The sequence below is a fragment of the Misgurnus anguillicaudatus genome, chromosome 24, assembly GCF_027580225.2.
Source record: "Misgurnus anguillicaudatus chromosome 24, ASM2758022v2, whole genome shotgun sequence".
Taxonomy (NCBI): domain Eukaryota; kingdom Metazoa; phylum Chordata; class Actinopteri; order Cypriniformes; family Cobitidae; genus Misgurnus; species Misgurnus anguillicaudatus.
The window spans coordinates 44924500-44947559 of NC_073360.2; the positions used below are offsets into that span (position 1 = coordinate 44924500).

The 23060-nt window shown below is 37.2% G+C and overlaps 1 protein-coding gene and 1 pseudogene across 1 annotated transcript; both read right to left on the minus strand.

Moving 5' to 3' along the window:
• The window catches only part of LOC129437111 (protein NLRC3-like), a 433660-nt pseudogene that overhangs the window by 336132 nt on the left and 74468 nt on the right, over positions 1–23060 (minus strand).
• Positions 207–2897, minus strand: LOC141361544 (uncharacterized). Its single transcript, XM_073863030.1, has 2 exons — positions 2785–2897; positions 207–1564 (listed from the first exon to the last, which is right to left on the minus strand). The coding sequence occupies exons 1-2, from the start codon at positions 2895–2897 to the stop codon at positions 610–612; spliced, it is 1068 nt and encodes a 355-aa protein (XP_073719131.1). The 3' UTR covers positions 207–609.

Genomic DNA, 23060 nt, shown 5'->3' on the forward strand with positions numbered 1-23060 from the left:
GCCAAACTGTCTTACAGGGTGATATGACTGCTGGATAGCAACATCTCATTCAACTTTGGGTTCTATAAGCATTCTGCTTATCAATCTCTGTTTATACCGACAAGACAGTTTGTGAAACTTCCATCAGGTAAGATCCATCACAGGTGACAGCGATTGTTACACTCCTTCATAATATGATTGTCTTTAATAGAACATAACCTGAAACAATGTTGCATATTTTGACAATATACAAAAGTAAAATAGCATTAATCATTAAGCATTTTAAATGAATGACTTATTTGGAAACTCTGCCTTTGGGAACCAAACTTTTACAGAGGTTTGTTAGTGCAGCGCACACAATCACTACATCATCTAGTGTATCAACATGAGACACAAGAATAACAGTTTGTAAAATCTTGAATTTTTTCCACCGACTAATGACACCGGTTGGTTTCCACCATTAGGCCAAATGGTCAAGCGTATCCCAGAATGCAGAGGTAGGTGAAATGATTTGGGAAATGGTTAAAGTTACAATAGGGCACAAACATAGTCTTAGTTTTTGTTCTTATTTTACTATTAACTTGTTTTACAAAGTTTGACTGTTGAGGAACTCCCACAAACATTACAGTGTTAAGGTTTCTCTCCAGTATGAAGTCTCTGATGGGTTTTTAAGGAACCTGAGTGAGCAAACGTCTTATTACACTGAGAGCATTTGAAAGGTTTTTCACCTGTATGAACTCTCTTGTGATTTAGTAAGTTGGCCCGTTGACTAAAACTCTTCCCACAGACACTACAGTGATAAGGTTTCTCTCCTGTATGAACTCTCTGATGGACTCTTAAATGAGATGAATTAGAGAAGCTCTTCCCACAGACACTACAGTGATAACGTTTCACCCCAGTATGAACTCTTTGATGAACTCTTAATTCAGATGAATTAGAAAAGCTCTTTCCACAGTGATCACAGATGTAAGGTTTCTCTCCAGTATGAACTCTCTGATGGGATTTGAAGTGACTTGAATAAGCAAACGTCTTGTCACAATGAGAGCATTTAAAAGGTTTTTCACCTGTATGAAGTCTCGTGTGATTTAGTAATGTAGCATGTTGAGTAAAACTCTTCCCACAGACACTACAGTGATAAGGTTTCTCTCCTGTATGAACTCTCTCATGGGATTTTAAGTAACCGGACTGAGAAAAAGGCTCAGCACACTGAGAGCATTTGAAATGTTTTTCTCCTGTGTGAACTCTCTGATGAATATCAAGATTTTGTTTGGTTTTGAAGGAATTTCCACATTCAGTGCAGTTGAAAGGCTTTTCATCACTGTGTGTCCTCATGTGAACATTTAGTTTAGAGGAAGAGACACAAATCCTCCCACAATGCTCACAGTGAAACTGCTGCTTCTTCTTCTCTCTGTGCTCATCTGAATGAAGTTTCTTCTCTTGTAAGGTAGTAAAGCTGATCTCAGATCTGGTGAAGAGTTTCTGTTCAGTGTGTTTTCTCTCATGTCTCTCTAAATGTCTCTGTGAGCTGAATGTCTTTCCACAGGTGATGCAGGAAAGAGTTTGTGCTGTCAGTCGCTCTTTCACTCTTCACATCTGAAAGAAACATGAAACAATTAAATTGTCTTTTTCACTGTCATTTACACAACAATAAGGATGAAGAATTGAGATTCTAATTTGTCCAGGAGAAGCCAAACAATGGAGCTTGGAGGTTCTGAAACCAGCTTTTACAGGTAAAATGAAAATGCACTTTTATTCAAAGTTATTGGTTGAAAATACAATGAGGCATATCAAAGCATTTCTTTATAGACCCCTTCACGGTTCACGTCACAGGAGAATTTGCGGTTCGCACTGCGCATGTCAGGGTCAGAAAAGTCATTCTATCAAGTGGAGTTGCGTATTGTTCGGTTGAATCCAAAGAGCATTGTCACCTACGTGTTGCTTCGTGGGCTGTGAAGTGTATGTAGTGCTTACTTCATTTCAGGTAAGTCATCATTTATCAGCCCTGTTAGATTAAATTAGAAAGCCTGTATTGTATGATTAGTTTTTAGTAGCCGCGCCTTTTTTCTGACCCCATGCTGCGTGCGCACCTAACCTAGGCGTTCAATGTCCAAACATTGAAGGGGTCTATTAAGAATCCATGCTTATTTTGCTGTGAGTATGTAATTTTCAATGTATGTAGGGTTGCATGATTAATTGTATGAGCATCTCATCAGTAAAGCCGATAAACACCTGCTTTCAGATGAAGCACCATTTACTACACAAAGCCGTAGTTTACTGATAAGCTAGGCCATATAGCATTCATTATTGCATGAATTAAAGGCAGAATGCATGATCTCTGTAAGCCAATGTTGATATTTAAAATCACCCAAACAAACACGCCCCTACCCTTCATGCACTTCCGGTGGTGAACGCTGGCGCTGTTGGCTGCCGCTGCTCCCGGATGATTCGTTTGTTTTCGTTTGTTTTGCTGCTTGCTTTTAATCGATATAAATGATTTTAACTTTTTGACAACGGGCATTGCATCATTTTTTTTTTCATGCTAATGTGTACCGGGGGATTACTGCTTAAACAGAGCTGACATTGGCTAGCGGTTTTTCACAACTCCCTATACTCCGGCTCTAAACTTCACGTGGATTCAGGTGGATTACTGCATGATCAAGTTTACTTCGGCGAGTGGCTATTGGTGTCTCACAACTCCCTGTCCGGCTCTCAGCATCAGGTGGAGCTCACATCGTTTAGTGGCTATTGGCGATTTAAAGCTCCCTGTGATCCGGTTCTAGGCTTCAGGTGGTTGTTGCCCTGAGCCTCGGTGATCTCCTGCGGTGTCTCGGATCTCTGCCAGCGATTTGGCCTGTGATCGACGCCTGTAGCGGAGTCTGAACGTGTCGTGGTCTGACTGTGATCATCTGATTGACCATCATCAATTCTACAAATAGCCCTCTCTCCGGTTTCTATTGACTCTATCCTATATTGATGAACTATGTCTCCTACGGAGCTACCCGCTTTAGCACTATGTGCTTGGCTTATCGTTCTATTTTTCGGCTATCCGGTTGCGGCTATACTTCGTTTTACCTCAACGGAGCTTTTTCAACTTAGATCCTGTCACTTCGAGATACCATCTGTGTTGTTTTCACATCGTGACATCATCTATGTTCCCCGCCAAAAATATGTACACCGCGGCTCTCAGCGAAGCTTTATTACAGATGAATCCACCACTATAAACTCATTCTGGTCCTCAAGACCGCGCTCGGTAAGGAAAACTACAAGAAATGTGGATTCCAGTCTGTTTGCGCATCCTGCCAGACCAGTGGACTCAGGTAGGCCTTCTGAATCTCTTTTAATTCATTGTGGGCTTTGGAACATACGTTCACTTTCAACAAAAGGTCCAGTGCTACATGAGCTAATATGCGATCGTAAATTAGACTTGTTATGTCTAACTGAGACTTGGCAACATAAAGGCGGGCGTACACGGTGCGATTTTTGCTGTCGTAGGAGCTCGCATGCGATTTTTTTTTCTCGGGACCAAATCGTTCATGCTCGTATGGTCGCGGCTCGCACCGTGTGAGAGGAATTACGAGCCGAGCCGAGCAGGTTACGAGCACCTTACGACCTCCCGATAATTTTTAAACATTTAAAAAGTTCGGGAGCTGTCGGTATAAATTCGTAGTGTTGGTGCGAGTGAACGAGACGATCTGGCAAAGCACTTGAAGTTGACCAATCAGAATGTACAAAACACAGAAGAAGAAAGACAAATGTGGCACTGCTACCTCAAATCTGGACGACAACTCTATATGGCTATATGTTTCGCGCACACACACACTCCGGTGACCGGACATCATGACAAATATGACAGGTCCTTTCAATGACGACCTCTTGATCAGCTTCTTTGCCTGAAAAACCTGTCATACGTGTTTTGTAATAGGCTATAAGATATGCATTTATTGTTTTACACTTTTTACTCGTATAATAAATGCAAAATAAATTGAACATGATGATCTATATTAAACATGATGATCATACGCGGAGACGACGTTTTCCAGATTATTATGGAGCTTCTGCTTTAACAAGTGAGCTTAAAACGTTTCTGTTCGGTGTTTTTTACCCATATATATATATATATATATATATATATATATATATATATATATATATATATATATATATATATATATATATATATATATATATATATATTTTACATATTTTCGAACAAAGGAACACATGATATAGCCCAATGTACGTTGTTATGGTAGCCTAAGCTTGTTCTGAAATGATGAGAATATTTAAATGACTAAAAATGTAGGCTATCTCTGAAACTTTATTTTAAATAATGATTCATTTGTTTTCATACTATATTTGTATTGCTATGTATTAATTTACATAGGCCTACTGAGAAAATGCCATATATTAATATGCAATGCCTTCTGTATGGCATTTATTTTGTACATTTACAGGAGCACAAATGCTGCGTGCTCACTTTTACTTCAAGACCCCGCATTGACCGAGGGTCCGCGTACATTTGCACTAGACAATGCAAACAAGCCTAGACAATGTGCTTAATATTAAATTAAATGATTTTCGTTTTACAAATTAATATTTGGCTGTAGATGTATTGTCTAAATAATTTAATCATAAAGAAAAAGACGTGTTACGTTATCTTACCTTGCGTTTTACCTCATTGCTCCTCATTCTGCATTTACAAATAAATAAATATGCCCACTGAATTTGTTTTTAAACGTCATATTTATAAAAAAGCAACAATATATGTAACATTAATAATACCAATATAGATATTTACTTGGCACTACAATCATGATATATTAAGAAGATAAAACCGCATATGCGCTAGCACGAAAAACCACTGCCAGAGAAATTCCTTCACCGCCACAGCACTAGACCTATATTGCAATTTCGGAATGCATAAACAGAAATACAAAAAACAGAAATTCCAGGCTGTTTTCTGCACAAAAGCCAATATCTTTGCCGTATTCTTCTTGTTTTATTTTTTGTACATTCTGCCACTCACAGGTGCGAAATTGCTTACGTCAGAATTCCTCAAGTCCTACAGTAAAATCTTGTCGTGTGTGACTGCGTACGAATTATTTTCGCATAATCTCACTCGTGTCGTGTGCGAGAGCTCACGACGTTCCGACCGTCAGAATTCGCACCGTGTACGCCCAGCTTTAAGGATGAGTTTGCACAACTGAACCAGTCTACCCCTCCGGGCTATGTGTATGCCTGTAAACCCCGCGAGACGGGTCGAGGTGGTGGTCTAGCAGTAATACATAAGGAGTCATTGAAAGTGTCACCTATATCCGTACCAGACTTTGCATCTTTTGAGTCGCTGGTCCTTCAAATTCATGGTCCAGTGCCTACTGTTTTAGTTACTGTTTACCGTCCTCCAAAGGCAAATCCTAACTTTTTAAACGATTTCTCAAACTTTTTAACCTACATCAGTTCTCTATCGGTCAACGTACTTGACCTAGTTTGTTGTTCAGGTATTATACCACATAATATTACTATCTCTGATCTGTCTTTTTCTGACCATTTTCTGGTGTCGTTTAATGTAGGCCTTGTGTTATTTAAGTCCAAGCAATGTCGTTCTATAACATTGAGGAATACCAAGAACATTGACATTCTGGCATTTACTAATGGTCTTAACACTAGCCTCAACACTGATTGTTTATTCACCCCTGATGAACTGGTATGTCATTATAATGAAGTGTTAAATGCTGTACTTGATATTCATGCACCTTTAAAAACAGTTTCTTACAATTCATTCAGCACCTTGTTACACTACTGACCTGCGTAAGTTAAAAGCCCAAGGTTGTCGCTTGGAACGATTGTATTCCAGGTCTAAACTTGTTGTTCATAAAGAGTTATATGCTGACCATATGCTCCTTTATAAAACTGCTATTGCAACTGCCAAATCTGATTACTATTCTAATTTGATCTCATCCAATAAAGATAACTCTAAAACACTTTTTTCTGTAATTAATAAAATTGTAAATTCTCCACATTCCCTACCACAACATATGCATTTAACAATGTAATGCTTTTTGGCTTATTTCACTGACAAAATTGATAACATTCATCAGTCTCTGTTAGTTTCAGCTGATCTTACCTTTGATACGCATGAACAGTCACTTAGCACTACTTTTTCATCTTTTCGACTTCCCACACCATATGAGGTTATTTCCGTGATTAATAAATCCAAATCAACTACTTGTTGTTTAGACCCTTTGCCGACACATTTAGTTAAAGCCTGTCTTCCAGTTCTTTCTCCTCACATCACTGCGATTATTCATTCATCTCTTACAATTTGTGTCGTTCCTCAATCTCTCAAAAATGCATTAATATCTCCTTTACTCAAGAAGCCAGGTGCAGATCCTACCAACTTCAATAACTTCAGGCCAATTTCTAACTTACCATTTTTGTCAAAAATTCTAGAACGTGTCGTTGCTGCTCAGATTCATGATTACCTATCAGTTAACAACTTATATGAGGAATTTCAATCGGGATTTCGTACTATGCACAGCACGGAGACTGCACTTGTCAGGATCTCTAATGACCTCCTGGTAGCCTCTGACTCTGGGCTTCTTTCTTTATTAATTCTTTTAGATTTAACATCAGCATTCGACACTATATCGCATGAAATTCTCTTATGTCGACTACAGTCAATTGGAATCAATGATGTCCCTCTGGCTTGGTTTACTTCTTATCTGGCTGACCGAACCCACACTGTTCAGCTAGGTAAATTTAAATCTAGCCGCTCTCGAATTACTACTGGTGTTCGGCAGGGCTCAGTTTTGGGTCCTCTACTCTTTATTATTTATCTGCTACCGCTTGGAATTATTTTTCGAAAACATGGAATCCACTTCCACTGTTATGCTGATGACACCCAGCTTTATCTATCATCCAAACCTGCTGCCAAACTCCCTCCACTAAGTTTAATCAATTGCTTAGCTGAAGTTAAAGCTTGGTTTTCAAACAATTTTCTCAAACTCAACATGACTAAAACTGAAATTCTTCTTGTTGGTACAAAAAACAATCTTAATAAGGCCAGTGGTTTTTCTATGTGTATTGATGGTTCTACAATTGTTCCTTCAAATTATGTTACGAGCTTGGGGGTCATCTTTGATAACACACTATCATTTGAAGCCCATTTAAACAAAATCACTCGAACTGCGTATTATCATATTCAAAATATAAATCGGCTGCGTCCTGCCCTTTCTACAAAGAGTACTGCTATTTTGGTCCATGCTCTTGTCACCTCTCGTTTGGACTATTGTAATGCTCTTTTTTATGGTCTTCCGTACAAATCACTGAACCGGCTGCAACTTGTTCAAAACTCAGCAGCTAGAATCATTACTTGTACTCCTATGAGCGACCATATATCTCCAGTTCTTCGAAATCTGCACTGGCTTCCTGTTAAGGAGCGTATTGAGTTTAAAATCTTACTCCTGACATTTAAGGCACTTCATAACCTGGCGCCGACTTACATTGCTGATCTTTTTGAAAGATATACTCCCTCTTGTTCATTAAGATCTGAATCTTCTCTGTCCCTAGCAGTACCACGTGTGCGCCTGTCTTCTGTGGGTCCGCGAGCGTTTAGCAACGCTCCTCCTTTTATATGGAACAAGCTTCCACAGGACATTAAAATTAGTGACACTTTGCCCATTCTTAAATCGCGGTTAAAAACGTATCTTTTTAAGCAGGCCTATTATTAATGTTTTATTCTGCATGTTTTGATTAATGTGATTGATTGTTTTATATTTTATGACTGTTTTCTATATTTATTTGATGTACGGTGTCCTTGAGTGTCATGAAAGGCGCCTATAAATAAAATTTATTATTATTATTATTATTACCCCATAAAAATCTGGACCTTCTTTTGATAGACCCGCCCCACACACAACCATACAAAACCCAGGCAACGATGTCGGTTAGTAGACATGCCCCTTACTGCTGATTGGCTACAAGTGTGTTTTGGTACTTGGCCTGACTCTCTTTTCCACAGTGTTTTTCCAAAATAATGCATGATTTGTCATTTTCAGATTTCACAAGACTTCTCTGTGTTATTCCTGACCATGCCTAAAAGCTATTTGAAACTTGGGCCTTGCATTTTAAAGACAGAATCCTGCAACTTGCCAGCCAGGAACATCAACAACCCCCCCACCCCCAGGTACACTTGGGAATACAACAGTTGCTTGCTGAGTATTATGACAATAAAGTTACTAATTTAAACTAAACATTAATCTCTACAGAACCCCATACACTCTAAAAAACAAACGGTTCTATATAGCACCAAAACAATTGCTTTGGATCGTAACGATAGAAGAACCATTTTAGTGCCATATAGCACCAGTGAAGCACCAGTGAAGCACCAGTGAAGCACCAGTGAAGCACCAGTGAAGCACCTGTGTAGAACCATATAGTGCTATGTAGAACCATATGTGGTGCTATATGGCCCCTATATGGTTCTACACTGGTGCTTCACTGGTGCTTCACTGGTGCTTCACTGGTTCTTCACCGGTGCTATATGGCACTAAAATGGTTCTTCTATCGTTACGATCCAAAGCAATTGTTTTGGTGCTATATAGAACCGTTTGTTTTTTTAGAGTGTAGTGATATTCCACTCAGACTGCTTCCTGTCATTTTGCCAACTCCTGTCTACAAAAGTGGGAAGAAAATCTTAAGATTTATTGAATTTTAGCATGTAAATAGAATGGAAGTATTGCACATTTTGCTTTGCAAAAAAAAAAACATTAAATATTTTGTTGGTGAACTAACAAGAAGACATGTTTACAAGTAGGAATACAGTTAAAACTCAGATAAGTAAAATTTTCCAGGACAAGCGTTAATGTCAAGCCCGGTATTCGTTACATATAATAATAAATGATAATAAAGTGTTGGCTATATTAAAAGAAAACACCATTAATAAAAACAAAAAAAACTCAAATTTGACTTTAATACATAATTAACCTTTTTTTCAATGCGTGGACTGTCGGGGCTTATTTCTGCAATGACAACCTGCTGCCAATACATTATCCCTTACTTGTTCAACTTGTTTTTACTTGATCTAATTGTTATGTTAACTGGGCATCTGTCATTTTAGATTAATAGATATGAAACATACTAATTTTTTAATCATAGATTGGATAGTTTGTGTAGGGTTGAATTGAATGCCTTTATTGTCATTGTACGTTACAATACAAAGAAAATAGGAGCACTCTCCATATAGTGTATACAATAAATACAATAAATAATTGTAATGGTTTGATACCTGGCTTTGTTGTCCTCCTAAAAGGGATGCTGGCAGGGTGGAGGAGCAGAGATAGGTGAAAAGTACCAGCTGTCCCAGTTACTACAGTTAACTCTCTCAGTAGGTAGAAAGGTTTGCATAACACTGACAGAGACTCTAGATCACGGGAACAGTGACTGTCATATATACACAGCCTGTCCTGTCTGTGCAGTGTCCTTTCATTCAACGTGACAGAGTTATTGGGGATCAAAGAAGTAAACCAAGTTTTATTATTATCATTATGTTGAAGTTCCGTAATGAATTATTTGCGGCTAAAAGTTGCTCCAGGTCACCGATCTTATTTACAACAGATCTAGCATTTGAGAGGAAGAGGCTGGGGATCGGTGGTCTGTGTGGATCTTTCTGTAATCTGACACCAAGACCCGCTATACAGTCCCGCTTCTGTTTTCTCTCACGCCGGTGTTGGCTCTCTGGTAATGGAGTCGGGTATGTTGTGAGTGTGATGGAAAGATAACATAAATGCCCTGCTATGGGCAACTCCAATATTTATTAAGTCTTGACGACTGTAGGAGTTTATTGACTCATACATATTTATCTGTAGCAGCGACCACATAAACAAATTTAGACATCAACTCGGAGAGCAAAGAGCCGCTGCACCTTATCAGATCCTTATTTGCCCTAATCTAGATGTTATGTACTCTTTTATTGTCCATGGGCAATAAATATGCTTTCTCAATTAAATATATGCTTTGTTATTTATAGACGCCCCAATGAAACGTATGATAACAATTCAAACCACAAAACAATTTACAAAAATTTGACTTTTAAACATTTTAACAGCTTTAAACGCATTAACCAAACATTGGGTTGTTTCAACTCAACAAAAAGTTATTTTGCAGCTGGTGCATCTTGGACCCAATGTTGGTTTACAAAACAACCCAAGATTAATTTTAATCCAATGTTTTTAGATTGTACTAATAATCATGTGTTAAACAGTGTTTATTGTTCAGACAACATGAACTGAAGCTTATTTTTTATTTAAAAAAAATACCTCAGCATCACATTGTATTTAGATAAAATTTTATTTTATTATCCATCCATTAGGCTATTAAAGTTTATTCGTTAAATCTTATAAATAAACTAAAGGGAATGTTCTGTGTTTGATGGGCTCACTGTTTTCTTCAAAAATATCTAAAAATGTGTTCTGAAGAGAATCTGAGCACTTTAGGTTTTAGAACGACATGATGTTTTATTAACAAGGTTCGGGAGGAGCATGTTCAGATAATTAAACACAGGTGAAAGCACTCTCTGATAATTAAACACAGGTGAAAACACTCTCTGATAATCAAACACAGGTGGAAGCACTCAGCAATCAACCTAAGAGGGTACAAATAGACTCAGCAGTCTTACCTCATTATGTTGTCAATTCGCAGCATCCCCCCACCACCCTTTCTACACAAATTTTAGTCCTAAAACACACTTACATGGGGGGGGGAGTACTCTGGGTTCGGGCCGAGCTCAGAGCCCTCCCTCCGGACAGCACGCCAAATACGCATTAAACTTTACCCTCCAAATTATATGTAAGTGTGAACTCGTGAAACAGGGGTAAGTGATTTATGATCACATTATCATTTTAGGGGTAAACTCCTTTAAAATTTGAATACTTACATTTTTTTGTTTTGGTCTTGAATTAGTGAGTTTGTGACTGAAAACCAAAAACATGTGCTCACATGACAGTTAAAAATTTTTGAAAATAATTAAGGAGACATACCTGATGGAAGAAAATCGTCATCTTCGTCAGTGCAATCTTCCTCTTCTGTTGGGTCAGTTTTTAATTCTGTGGGTTCAATTTTGATTTCTGTGGGTTCAGTTTTCATTTCTGAGAGTAAAGTCAGACTGAGATCGGAGTCCTGTGTGTGTCTGGATTTCTCTTCAGAGAGTTTAGAGTCCAGCAGTGTCTGTGGTGTGCGGCTCTGATCTCTGCTCATCCACACTGAATCCAGACTCCCATCATCAGTCACATACACTGAAGATTCACAACAATCCACATCCTGACAACACAACCAGTGTTGGGGTAGTTACTCAAAAAATGTAATTAGTTACTAGTTACTAGTTACTTCTTAAAATTGTAATGAGATTACTTTACTAGTTACTGCATTTGAAAAGTAACTTCACTACTTATTACTTTACTTTCCTTTTTCTTAATTTACCACATAGATACATGGACATGGTTTAGGCGGGGTCGGCTGATGATGAGTGACTACTTTAAATGACCGGCCAGGGGTCTAGACTAACTTTTTGCACTGGTTGCACTGGTGCGCCTAACATTTTTTCTTAGGTGCACCAGCACAAAAGTTAGGTGCACCCTAATTTTTGACCCCATCGGATTTATAGTTCGCCAAAAAATTTAAATTCTGTATAATTTATTTGTAAATCAGGTTTGTAACTCTCATGTTGTTACAAAACTGTATAAATGTCTTTGTTCTGGTGAACATGAATGAAAATATTTTGAGGAATGTTTGTAACCAAACCATTCATGAGCCCCATTCACTTCCATAGTATTATTTTTTCCTACTATAGAAGTGAATGGGGCTCATGCTTGGTTTGGTTATTAACATTTCTCAAAATATGTTGCTTCGTGTTTATCAGAACAAAGATATTTATACAGGTTTGTAACAAAATTTATAATTTATTTTTGGGTGAACTGTCCCTTTAACACCGCAAGTTTAGCGCCCATGGTGGTTTCATACAGAATATAAACATGTAGGCTATTTTATAATTTTCATGTTGTCATTCCATTTTCCTTATACGAGTCATGCACAGTCCTGTTTGATAACCCGCATCCGCGCGATTAAAATAACAGTTGACCCGTTATCCGACATCAGCATCAATTTATTTCATACCCGTTTTACATAAAGACTGCGACCGGCCGCCAGAGGTGGGTAGTAACGAATTACATTTACTTCGTTACATTTACTTGAGTAATTTTTTTGGGTAACTAGTACTTTTAGAGTAAATTTAAGGATGGGTACTTTTTACTCTTACTCAAGTACATTTCTAATGAAAAAACTGTACTTTTACTTCGCTACATTCGGTTGCGTTACTACGCTACTTTCAAATGGTAATAATTAATGAATATATTTTATTTTTTAAGTTTATATGGCTTGTTCGAAAGTCTCGCGAGACGTTAGAGAGGCAGCGTGCGTTGCGAGGGGTGGCTACATTTCACCCTTTAGCGCGCGTAGATGAAAGGAGATGACTGAAGCGGAGGATGACTTATGCAAGCTATCGGAGGCAGATCACGCGTGGCCTCAAGTTTGGTCTATGTTTACACTACAAAAGGTCAAAAAGAATAGTTTCATAATGCGATGTATGCTTTGTGCACCAAAACGAACTGACATCTCAGCATACAGAAATTCAAGCTCCAACATGAAACAACACGGCGGTAAGTGTCACTTTCTGCAGTGCCTTATTATAATATTATTTCACGCACTGTTTTTGTCATATGCGCTCTTGTGCAAGCAATGAAAATTACTTTAACCTTACAAACAACACACGTTCACATCTGCACATTTCCATATCATTTCCTCATAAAACTAAACAAATTGAACAGCATGTTAAGTCTTGCATTAATAATACGGGAGAACCGGGGCAAAAGTAACGCTGGACATAAGTAACAAAGCGATTTTGTAAGAGGACTGATACCATTTGCATCCCAAACTATGACAGCATCTTTGCAACCCTTGACAGAGCTGACAAATATCGCGTTATTTACTTACCATTTTCCGGATCCAGAAAGGTGTTTTCAACCATAAGTAAATTCCAAAAGCGGTCATTGTTTTCTTATAACGCGTCGTGTTTCTCGTTTCATCAATTTTCCGGTTATTTAGTGCTCTAACACATCCTGAAGTTTGACCTCAAGAGTTTTTCAAAATAAAAGTAAATGGGGTTTAAATGTGAGGAGATCCTGTCGGGACGAAAGTAACACTTACTTTTGTACCATTTGCATTATTCTAATTTTATTTAATTTAATTTTCATAGTGTTCAAACTGTTGAATTTAAGTTTGTACTGTTGGTTGCTTTTGAAACATTTGATAAAACTGAAATTTAAAATGAAAATATAATTTCATTATTTTTTCAAAGATAAATTACAAAATATGTTTGCAGTTACATATTAAAGAGGTCATAGTCATGTATAGTTAATAAAAACAAGTGTAACACGAAAATCTACATTGTTTTGTTGTGTTAAAAAAAGTAACAATTCACCACTTATGTTCAAAATGAAATTATACTAGTCATTTTACATTTGTTCAAAATTCCACCTGGTATTGATAGACCACACTTGTGAGTTACTGCCACAGCAAAAATATATCTCTGTCTGAAACATTATCTTTAAAATTTTAAAAAACTTAAAAAAAAATTCTGAAAAATTTTACTTTTCGCCTGTTCTCCCCTACACATAACCGGACACCTTGTGTGTAGAAATGTAGAAAATACATACGAATAAAAACTGGATTGTATTTTATTTAATTCCTTCCTAAAGAATCTATATACTTATAAAAAGTAAAAGAATAAAGTATGTTTTTAAAGAAACATGTTTTATATATTATAATAAATGTAGAGTTGATTTGCAAAAACAGAAAAGTTCCATTTGAAATTCTAAAATAAGCATTTTATCAAGCTCCTTATGTTCATTAATTGCACATTAATGGCAATGAAAATAACCTATTTATATAAAAACATGATAACAAACAGACACACACATTCTTTTTTTGCTTACTGTAAGCTTGTTTAAAGGCAGATGCAGCCTAATTTTGTTGTGAACGTGAAAATAAATACACAGTTAACTGTCAGAAAACAGTCAGTGTGTGTTTAAGATTTTTTTTAATGACACGTTATGTGATGTTGGAGGACTGAGATAGACTGCTTTACTTTAACCTAAGAACAATGAGACTTTTAAGGAGAGGTTTGTGAAAGCCCTCCAAGTAGTCTGAAATTCAGGGATTTTACGCTTTTCAATCAGATCGGAAGTAACGAGTAACTAACTACTTGAGTAGTTTTTTCATCTAATACTTTTTTACTCTTACTCAAGTAAATAATTCGATTGTTACTTTTACTTTTACTTGAGTACATTTTTGTATAAGTACTTGTACTTTTACTTGAGTACAGATTTTGGGTACTCTACCCACCTCTGCCGGCCGCACCGCAAATCGTGATGTAAGTAGAAACCTTTAAAGATCTTCATGCAGAACATTGACAGAAATAAGCACAGGACCATGACTGTTCAAATATATTATCATTTAATGTGAAACTTTGTGAGGGTCGGCAGATTGACAGCTGAGCGGACAGCAGTGTTTGAACACTCATAAGCGCTGCGCTTATATTTATTATTACCTTATAAATTGATGATATGATTGCAGTGATTCCAAAGGGATGTCCAAAAAAACTCAAGTAGAATGTTAAATGTTTAAAGTTTAATGTCTCTTTCTCGCTGCCCTGTGTAAACCCACGCGGGTGATGGCATGAAACGCGTGAGGAGCTTGCATTTTGCATTACCTTAAATTATGGTCATACAAATAAAAGTAAAACAACATTCAAAACTGTAATGTGTACATTTATTTATGTAAAGTTACACTCGCAATAATAACAAAACATTGTGCTTTTTTAAATAGGTAAAAAGTGTTTTGTGCTGCATCGGTTTGGGAGCGCGTCAATAAATAAACTCATATAGGCTATAGGCTACTTTTGAATTCGTTTTGTTAATTTGCTAATTATTTAAGGGAAACACATTTCATATAGGCTTATTTATTTTATTATTTTTTCACCAAAGAAAGACGTAATCATCACGTTCTATTCATTTTAATGCTTTTTGCGCATAAACTAAACCCTTGGGGGAATTATTTATAAATGAATCAACAACGCAAATCAAGGAATTAACTTATTTCTCTATTTAAGACAGTCTGGCAGGGCGGTAACAGTGATACATCAAACACCGAAAAGTTTATAGGATTAGATTTGGAAGTAAATTATGAAGAAAACAGCGGTCCTGACTCCTGGCTTTTTTCTATAAATTGAGCGCACGCGACATTGCTGTTCGGGTTACGTTCAAATAATTTCTTTAAAAGAATTATGCTCTGGCTCTGACTCGATTGAGGTTCATTACCTAATTCCGTCTTCGGGTCGGACCTCTCGATCCCTGACCGGTAAGTTAAGCAGGATCTTTCGCCACAAGTGTTGTATTGCCATGCTGGGCTTACAAATGCTCAGACAGGTTGTTCATCGCGTTGTCAGCAGTTGAAAGACACTTGTCGTGTGGGCATAGTGTGCATTTCACACGAATATTTTTGTCCTTTCGAGCAATACGCTGATAATGTGAATATCGCCCCAGTGGCTGAAACCCTCCGTCTTTATTTCCCGCTCCCCTTTGCACCAGCAGCTCTGTCAAATCAATATCTATGGCAACGGCACACGTACAGGGACACGCATGCACGCACCACTTAAATAGACAGAACTTTACACCCAGGCAAACACTGCTTGGGTAACGCAGGAAAGCGCGTTCCTATAGTCTAGTAAAGTAGTGTAGTTACCAATATTATTAGTGTAATGCGTTACTTTACTTCGTTACCCAAAAAAGTAATGTAGTTACTGTAATCCGTTACTTTGTAACTCGTTACCCCCAACACTGAATACAATCTGTTGTTACATTTTAAGTTTTTTGCCTTATACATCAGATTAGACACATTTCATTTTATGAATTTGTCAATGTAGAAACAGTTTCATAAACATTTATGGTTTTAAATATATTTTGGAGCATCTAACCCCACTCTCACCCTTACCCTAAACCCAACCACTTCTCAACCATATAAAACACAAGATGCAAGTAAAAGTACAGGCAGGTATTTATTGCATTAAACCGTATAAAAGTATTACAAACCATTCACGTTGCAAACCATGTGAACTGAAGCCATACAATTACTTTATATGAAGAACTCTGTGATCTCTTTCAAACTTAAACTAGCATGACGTAGTCGGTCACAGAGCCAATAGTACCTCACATTCTTAGCTAACGTAATGATGCAATCGGTCACGAAACACACGAAAGCCAATACCCTTTTCACAATCATAGATGACGTATCATTGCTTCTTCTGACGGCAGTTTTTAAATCAGTGTACACAGAATCTGATATTTACGGGGATTGTCATCACGTTTGCATCTTTTCTTCAAATAAATCGATTGTTTGACCTCGGTATACTTGGAATATTTTAAGGACATTTTTCAAAAGTTGTGACTGTTTTGTATGCTATAATAAATAAATGTGTTTGTTATTTGCTTTAAAGGGACAATAAGTAGGATTTACCCCCATCTAGTGGTAAAATTGTATTTTGCATTCAAACGAATAGTGCTCGACATGGAAGCCTTCTTGGACTTACCCGTTCAATGTAAGTAAAGAGAAGAAATTCTAAGCTTAAGAAAAGTCAGATTACTGGCAGAGGTCATTTGAGACAAACAAGGACATATTTATGAAAAAAGACATTGATTTTGATTAATAAAACACTTAAAACTCTACTTACTGTCCCTTTAAATGCCTGAATAGTGTAATGTGTATTAAAATACAATTAATCCTGGCAGTTTAAATTGAAAATGTTATCCCAGTACATGTCATCATAGCAAAATTATACCCCAAAATATAATTTTGTACCCTAATATATCAAGTTTCACCTGCTGCCGGTAGAGGCGCTAATTTAGTAAATGCATCTCTTGATCGTATTTGGTGAAATTGAAAAACGGTTGGAGGATATGTTGGAGAGAAAATAGTTACTTTAGTCACGATCATGCAACTTGCTAAGTCAGGTCATAGACATAAATCTGAGAGTCCTGGTGAACGTGTCCCATGCTCCATTCAACATCAAAACATCAGTATGATCATATCCTGACATCCTTATTTTGTATTAATACCAGACTCCTACTAATAAGAATTTAAAATGAATCAATAATAACAATTATTTCAATCAATCATTTTGGTTATTCAAATTCATCAATCAGAAATATCAATATTTACATTAAAAGTAACATTTAACTAAAAGACCAACATAGAAAATAAAAAGTTACATAGTCAAAATCCTTCCTGGCAATCAAAGACACACAGCAGTGTTGAAAGTTCTGAATACAGATGCTTCCATAATGTTTAAATACACAGACTGTGAGAGAGGGTCTTGCTAAAGAATTGCTTCATGATGTTTTAATACACACACACACAAAGTGTAGGGAAGATTCTTGCTAAAGAATGCTTTCCTGAATATTTTACCAGGTCACCTTTTATACACAGCTTTACACTTAGGAGATCAAAGTCCCACATCAGGGGCCTCATTTATAAAAGTGTGACGTAGGAACTGTCCTACATTTCATCTAAGACCATTTCTGAAATGATCGTAAGTGTGATTCAGAGAAAAGGAGCTTACGCACAAAAAAACGTGCGTACGCCTCTTTTCCAGATGTGCGGTTTATAAATCACAAATGATCTTAAAATTGTGCGCAGCTGAATGCTTTTAGAACTCCGCCTTCTAAACGCCCCTAATTTAATTCATTAGCATATAAATATTAAATTTTCAAAGGCCAACTTCTCTGACTACTACAATGGCGAGTGGTAAGAATACATATTTGTTGTCGTTTGCATAAGTTTTTAATATTTCTAAATTCTAACATGGAAACTTTATTGACATCACTCACGTTAAGTCGATTATTAGTGGATCTTTCAATTCACGGGTTTCATTTAAATATAGTTTTACACGTAGGCTAAACATAGCCTATATTATATATTATATTTGTGTCTTTAAAGTTTTGTTTCAGTTTGCCATGCCTCCTGCGCGGCGGTGTTAAAATAAGATATTTTCGACTTTAAAATTCAAAGATCGTATCTTAAACAGTCGGAATATATTCCATATGGATTCATTTGGATTTACAGATGTTTAACATTAAAATCGATGCATGGGAATAATTTGTATAATTTTGAAATACCCATTACTCTTAAATGTCGCATGTCTCTTGGATACATCGAGGCTTCACAATTTGGTTCCTTTTACGTCGTTTTAATCATTAAATTCGATCGGTTTTACTTTCATTCAATAAAGCACATGTTCTTTAACATTTACATGTGCCTTAAACACTGCGAAACAATTTTGCTATATTTTTTATATTTTTTGAAAAGATGACGAACTAGAAAATCGTTTTCTGAACCTATAGCTTGGGCGCCATCTTTTTGCATTAGAATAGGCCTACATTTTAAAATATCAAAATAGGCCAACATATTTTGTTTTAAAATATATTCCAAAACTTGGTTAAATTATTTTGGAGTAGCCTAGTAGGCCTTCTCCACAGTTTGTTCATTTTCTGTGTGCATCATTGTTGCATGTTTTTACGTTTCTATTCTGAATAAACAAACAGCGCAGTTTACATGCTTCGTCCTTGTTGCATTAGCTCATTAAGATAATTCTAAACAGATTTCTGTAATTTAAAAAACTCTGAATTGTAGTTGAGAACGTCACGGCGCACTATTAAAACATTGTCGGTAGGTGTCGGTCGGAAGTTAGACCTTATTACGCATCGCATCATGACCTTTAAAATTAGGGATGTCCTGATCAGGGTTTTTTTGCCCTCGAGTCCGAGTCATTGGATTTTGAGTATCTACGGAAACCAAAAAAAAAAAAAAACAGATCCAGGACTTTTCTTATTTTTTATTTAATTCACCTTATTTTAACATTCCACAACTCTGTAAACAAACAGAGCACTTCTGTAGCATCTCTGCAACAAAGTGATGTCATGCCGCATGCTCTGCAGTTTCTGTGTGGAGTCAAAAGGGTCTAACTCTGTGCCAGCACATAAGTACAGGTTGACCCAAACTTTAAAACCTGAACTTTAAATTATGCAAATAATCTATGAGTCTGACACCGTATATGCATTTGTTGCACATGTCATTATGCACAATTGATCAAACTTTAAAGGAAGTTATAAGAATCAACCTCATTGACTAATTCTAGGCATAAGATAGGCTATCCAAAAAGACTCTATTAACAAGAAAAACAACATACTGCTTAAGCAACATGTCTTATAAACGTCACTGCATGTGTGAACAGCACATTTTTGTATTTACTGGTAAATTCATGTTAATTTACCATAATTACTGTGTAAAAGAGGCTTTAGCTGTTGTTTAAATGTATTGGTTTTGTTTGTTTGTTTTTCCTTTGATATATTTGTTTTTTGGCATACCAATTGCATCCCATTTCTGTCATTATTATTTATTATGGTGACGATGAAGATGATGATTTATTCGTCTAATAGGAAGTGAGGTCATGCGGGTCAAGGGTTACATGCGCACATTTATTGTTGTACCCTATGATGCACCTGAGAGAGAGAGAGGCTGTTTCTCAATATGCGTTCTTCAGCGATCTTGCGTCCTCGTGTCCTCGCTCTACGTCATCATTAACGGTCGAAGTTCAATTCCAATTCTCAAGAACGCAAGGACAGAGGACGCATATAAATACCCGGATGTGTTCTTGATATCGAGGATGCATCGAGTGCAGACTTGCTGAAATCGCTTTACGCCCCAGAAGTCATTGCGGCAAAACTTCCGAGTTCGTTCTTCCAAGGTCGCCTGGCAAGACCGATCTTCACGAGGACGCAAGTCCGTTCTTTGCGTTCTTGGAATTGAGAAACAGCCAGAGACTCAAGATGTCGACTCGCGGTCATGCCGGTACACCGCTGAGTCTAAAGTAATTCGTGTCTTATTTATAGTTGCATTTTGGACTCATTTCCCTCTCAGTTGGTATGCAGCCAGCGAGGTATGTTTGTGTATTGTGATGCTTTATTTCTTGTTTTATTCGCTCTTTTGATTGTGTTGTTTGTTTATACTATGTTTTCTACTGCTTTTAAATAGTTCGACGGTGGATTAAGGACGAATTAAATAAACAAATAAATCCATCAGTAAACGAAGAACTTTGGTTTGCGTGTTTTCTGGAGGGGAGTGAAAGTCGAACTCGGAGCTGAAGTCAACATCAGCCTACGGATACTCGTCCGCAACGCGAAGACGCGTCAGTTTGTTGGCGTGGAAATTCCTGGGATTGAAGTAAATTACTCGGATTAAAGCCACGTTTTTCGTTGAAAAAGGAGGCGAACTGGACTTGTTAAGGCGACTTTGCGGACTGATTTTGGATCCACGAAAGATAAAGTTTCTCATTGAAGAGGCGTGGAGGAACGGCTTGAAACAGATAAGCACTTGACTATTTAGTATTACGTTTTCTTTCAGATCTTCTTTGAAATAAGACTTTGATCGGTTTATGAACACTGAAAATGTTGCCTTATTTTAATTAGTCAACTGGACATATTTAAGGACATTTAAAGGGGGCTCGGACTAATGCGGTTGATTTGAAATTAAGTCCGTACATTTTATCACGTTGTTGAATATGGCACGTAACCGATAAGTATTATATACTGTTAAAGTTTTTCTCAGGCTGTCTTTGAAAAGGTTTTGATTGGTCTGTGAACACTGTTAATGTGGGTTTATTTTGATTAGCCAACTGGTCATATTTAAGAACATTTAAAGGGGGTATGAGTAAATGCAGTTGAATTGAAAATAAGTTTGCATACTTCACTAGGTTGTTGAATTTGAAGTTTTCTGTGCATTTGTCTTGTTATATGACAACTATTTTCAAATAGGCCTAGTTAGTACTTGAAACTGTTATCATATTGTCTCACCAAGGTGTTGAATTTGAAGTTTTATGTACATTTGTCTTGTTATATGACAACTATTTTTAAAGAGGCCTAGTTTGTACTTGAAACTTGTATTGTTTCATGAGGTTTCTAAGCCTAAATTAGCCTATTAATTGTTTGAAAGACAGTGACTTAGTCAAATAGTTAAATTGAGCTTGTTTCAGACATTTGCCCTGTGATTATTTTTAGCCTAGTCTACCTTATAATTCACTATGTCTCAGAATAGTAAAGATGAAGACCAGCAATTAGAGATATTAGAAATTAGCAGTGTGTTAGAAACGTCTCAGCAAGTAGTAGAGCCTCAGCACACAGAGAAATCAGCAAAGCTACTAAAGGCCAACCAGCCTGATGTCGAGCAACAGCAAATTGACAATTCAGGTGCATTTGAACATCATCCAAATGAACCTCGTAGAAGCGTTAGATCACGAAAATTGACAGAGAAAGGCAAAGACCTACACATGGCCAAGTTAAAGTCACTGTTGCTCCATTTTAACAATGCCTACGATTGTTGGAAGGTCCTGACTAAAGTGGCAAAAAGGTCTTTGGAGCAAAACCATCCAAGTGACATTCTTCAAGAACATGTAACTCGCATTGAAAAGGAATTGGATGAACTTAACAATATTTATGATGTCTATAGAAAACTTGATGTTCCAACTCATGACATGCGCTGCAAATTGGATAAAAGCACTTCAATTACTAAGGTTATGATAAAGAATGTTACGTCTCGGATTCAGGGAGTTGATGAAGAGCTGTTTTGGCCTGATGCTGGCTCTGTATTTGCATCCTCTGCCTCTAGTATTTCTTTTCCTGTTAATAAGAGCTGTGGAACCAAATCCATTTGTTCCAATGAGTCACTAGTAAAAAGACAAGAAGCTGCTGCAGAGTATGCCAGTACAAGAGCTGTGCTTCAAATCATGAGTGAACAGGAGCGTAAGCAAGAAGAATTAGAGGCACTTGAGGTTGAAAATAGGCAGATAGCCGCAGCCCAGGAAGCAGCAGCAGTATCTCGGCGTCTCCAGGAAGAGAGGGAAGAAGTTGAACGAAAAATCAAAAGACAAGCTCAAGAAGATGTACTGTTGAGAAAGCAACAAGAAGAAAATGCCATTAGAAGACAGTCGGTCGAACACTTAAGGAGAGAGCTCGATCGTTTGGAAGGACTGAAGAGATTGAATGCTGCCAAGGCTAAGCTACAAGTGTATGAAGAAATCAATTTTGACACAAATCAAGATCTTTTAATTCAGAAATCGGATGCCCCCATGATTGTCCATGCAGCTAAACAAACTGATCCTGTGTGTGATTTACAACTAAGATATACGCCACCAAGGGGTAATTTCTCAGATGATACTCAAGATCTTGTTAAGGTTTTGGCTGAGGCCATAGCAGCAAATAGGCTACCTGTTCCAGAACCAACCATTTTCTGTGGTGACCCACTTAAGTTCAATCATTGGAAGTTATCTTTTCAAACCTTAATCGAGAGGAAGAATATTCCAGATATAGAGAAGATTTTCTTTCTTCAGAGATATGTTGGGGGCACAGCAAAGGAGGCCTTAGAAGGTCATTTTTTGCTTGAGTCAGAAGATTCATATAGCTTAGCTTGGAATCTGCTCGATGAAAGGTACGGTCAGCCATTTGTCATTGCAAAGGCTTTCCGAGATCAATTATATGCTTGGCCATGTATATCCAGTAGAGATAGTGTTGCATTAAGACAGTATGCAGATTTTTTGCGCAGTTGTGAATGTGCCATGTCCCGTAACGAAAATCTACATGTTCTTAATGATCCAACAGAGAATCAAAAACTTGTTGCCAAGCTGCCTGAATGTTTAAGCCAGAGATGGAACAGAAGAGCTACACTTTACCAACTAGAGCACGGACGTTTTCCAAACTTTAATTATTTTGTAACATTCTTATCCATGGAGGCCAGTATTGCTTGTAACCCAATAACTTCGCATCAAGCTATATGGGCAAGTGAGCCAGAGAACTTAAGACTCAAGAATCAAAGTGCAGCTGTCTCCAAAACTTGGACTGTTGATGCCAAGAGCTTTAACACAAACA

What these genes read in the sequence shown, in the direction of transcription:
- LOC141361544 (XM_073863030.1), bottom strand. Translation starts at nt 2,897, where the DNA reads ATGGTCAATCAGATGATCACAGTCAGACCACGACACGTTCAGACTCCG. An exon ending in CACCGCAGGAGATCACCGAG is followed by an intron (nt 1,565 to 2,784) that starts GCTCAGGGCAAC and finishes TCAGATGTGAAG; the next exon opens with AGTGAAAGAGCGACTGACAG.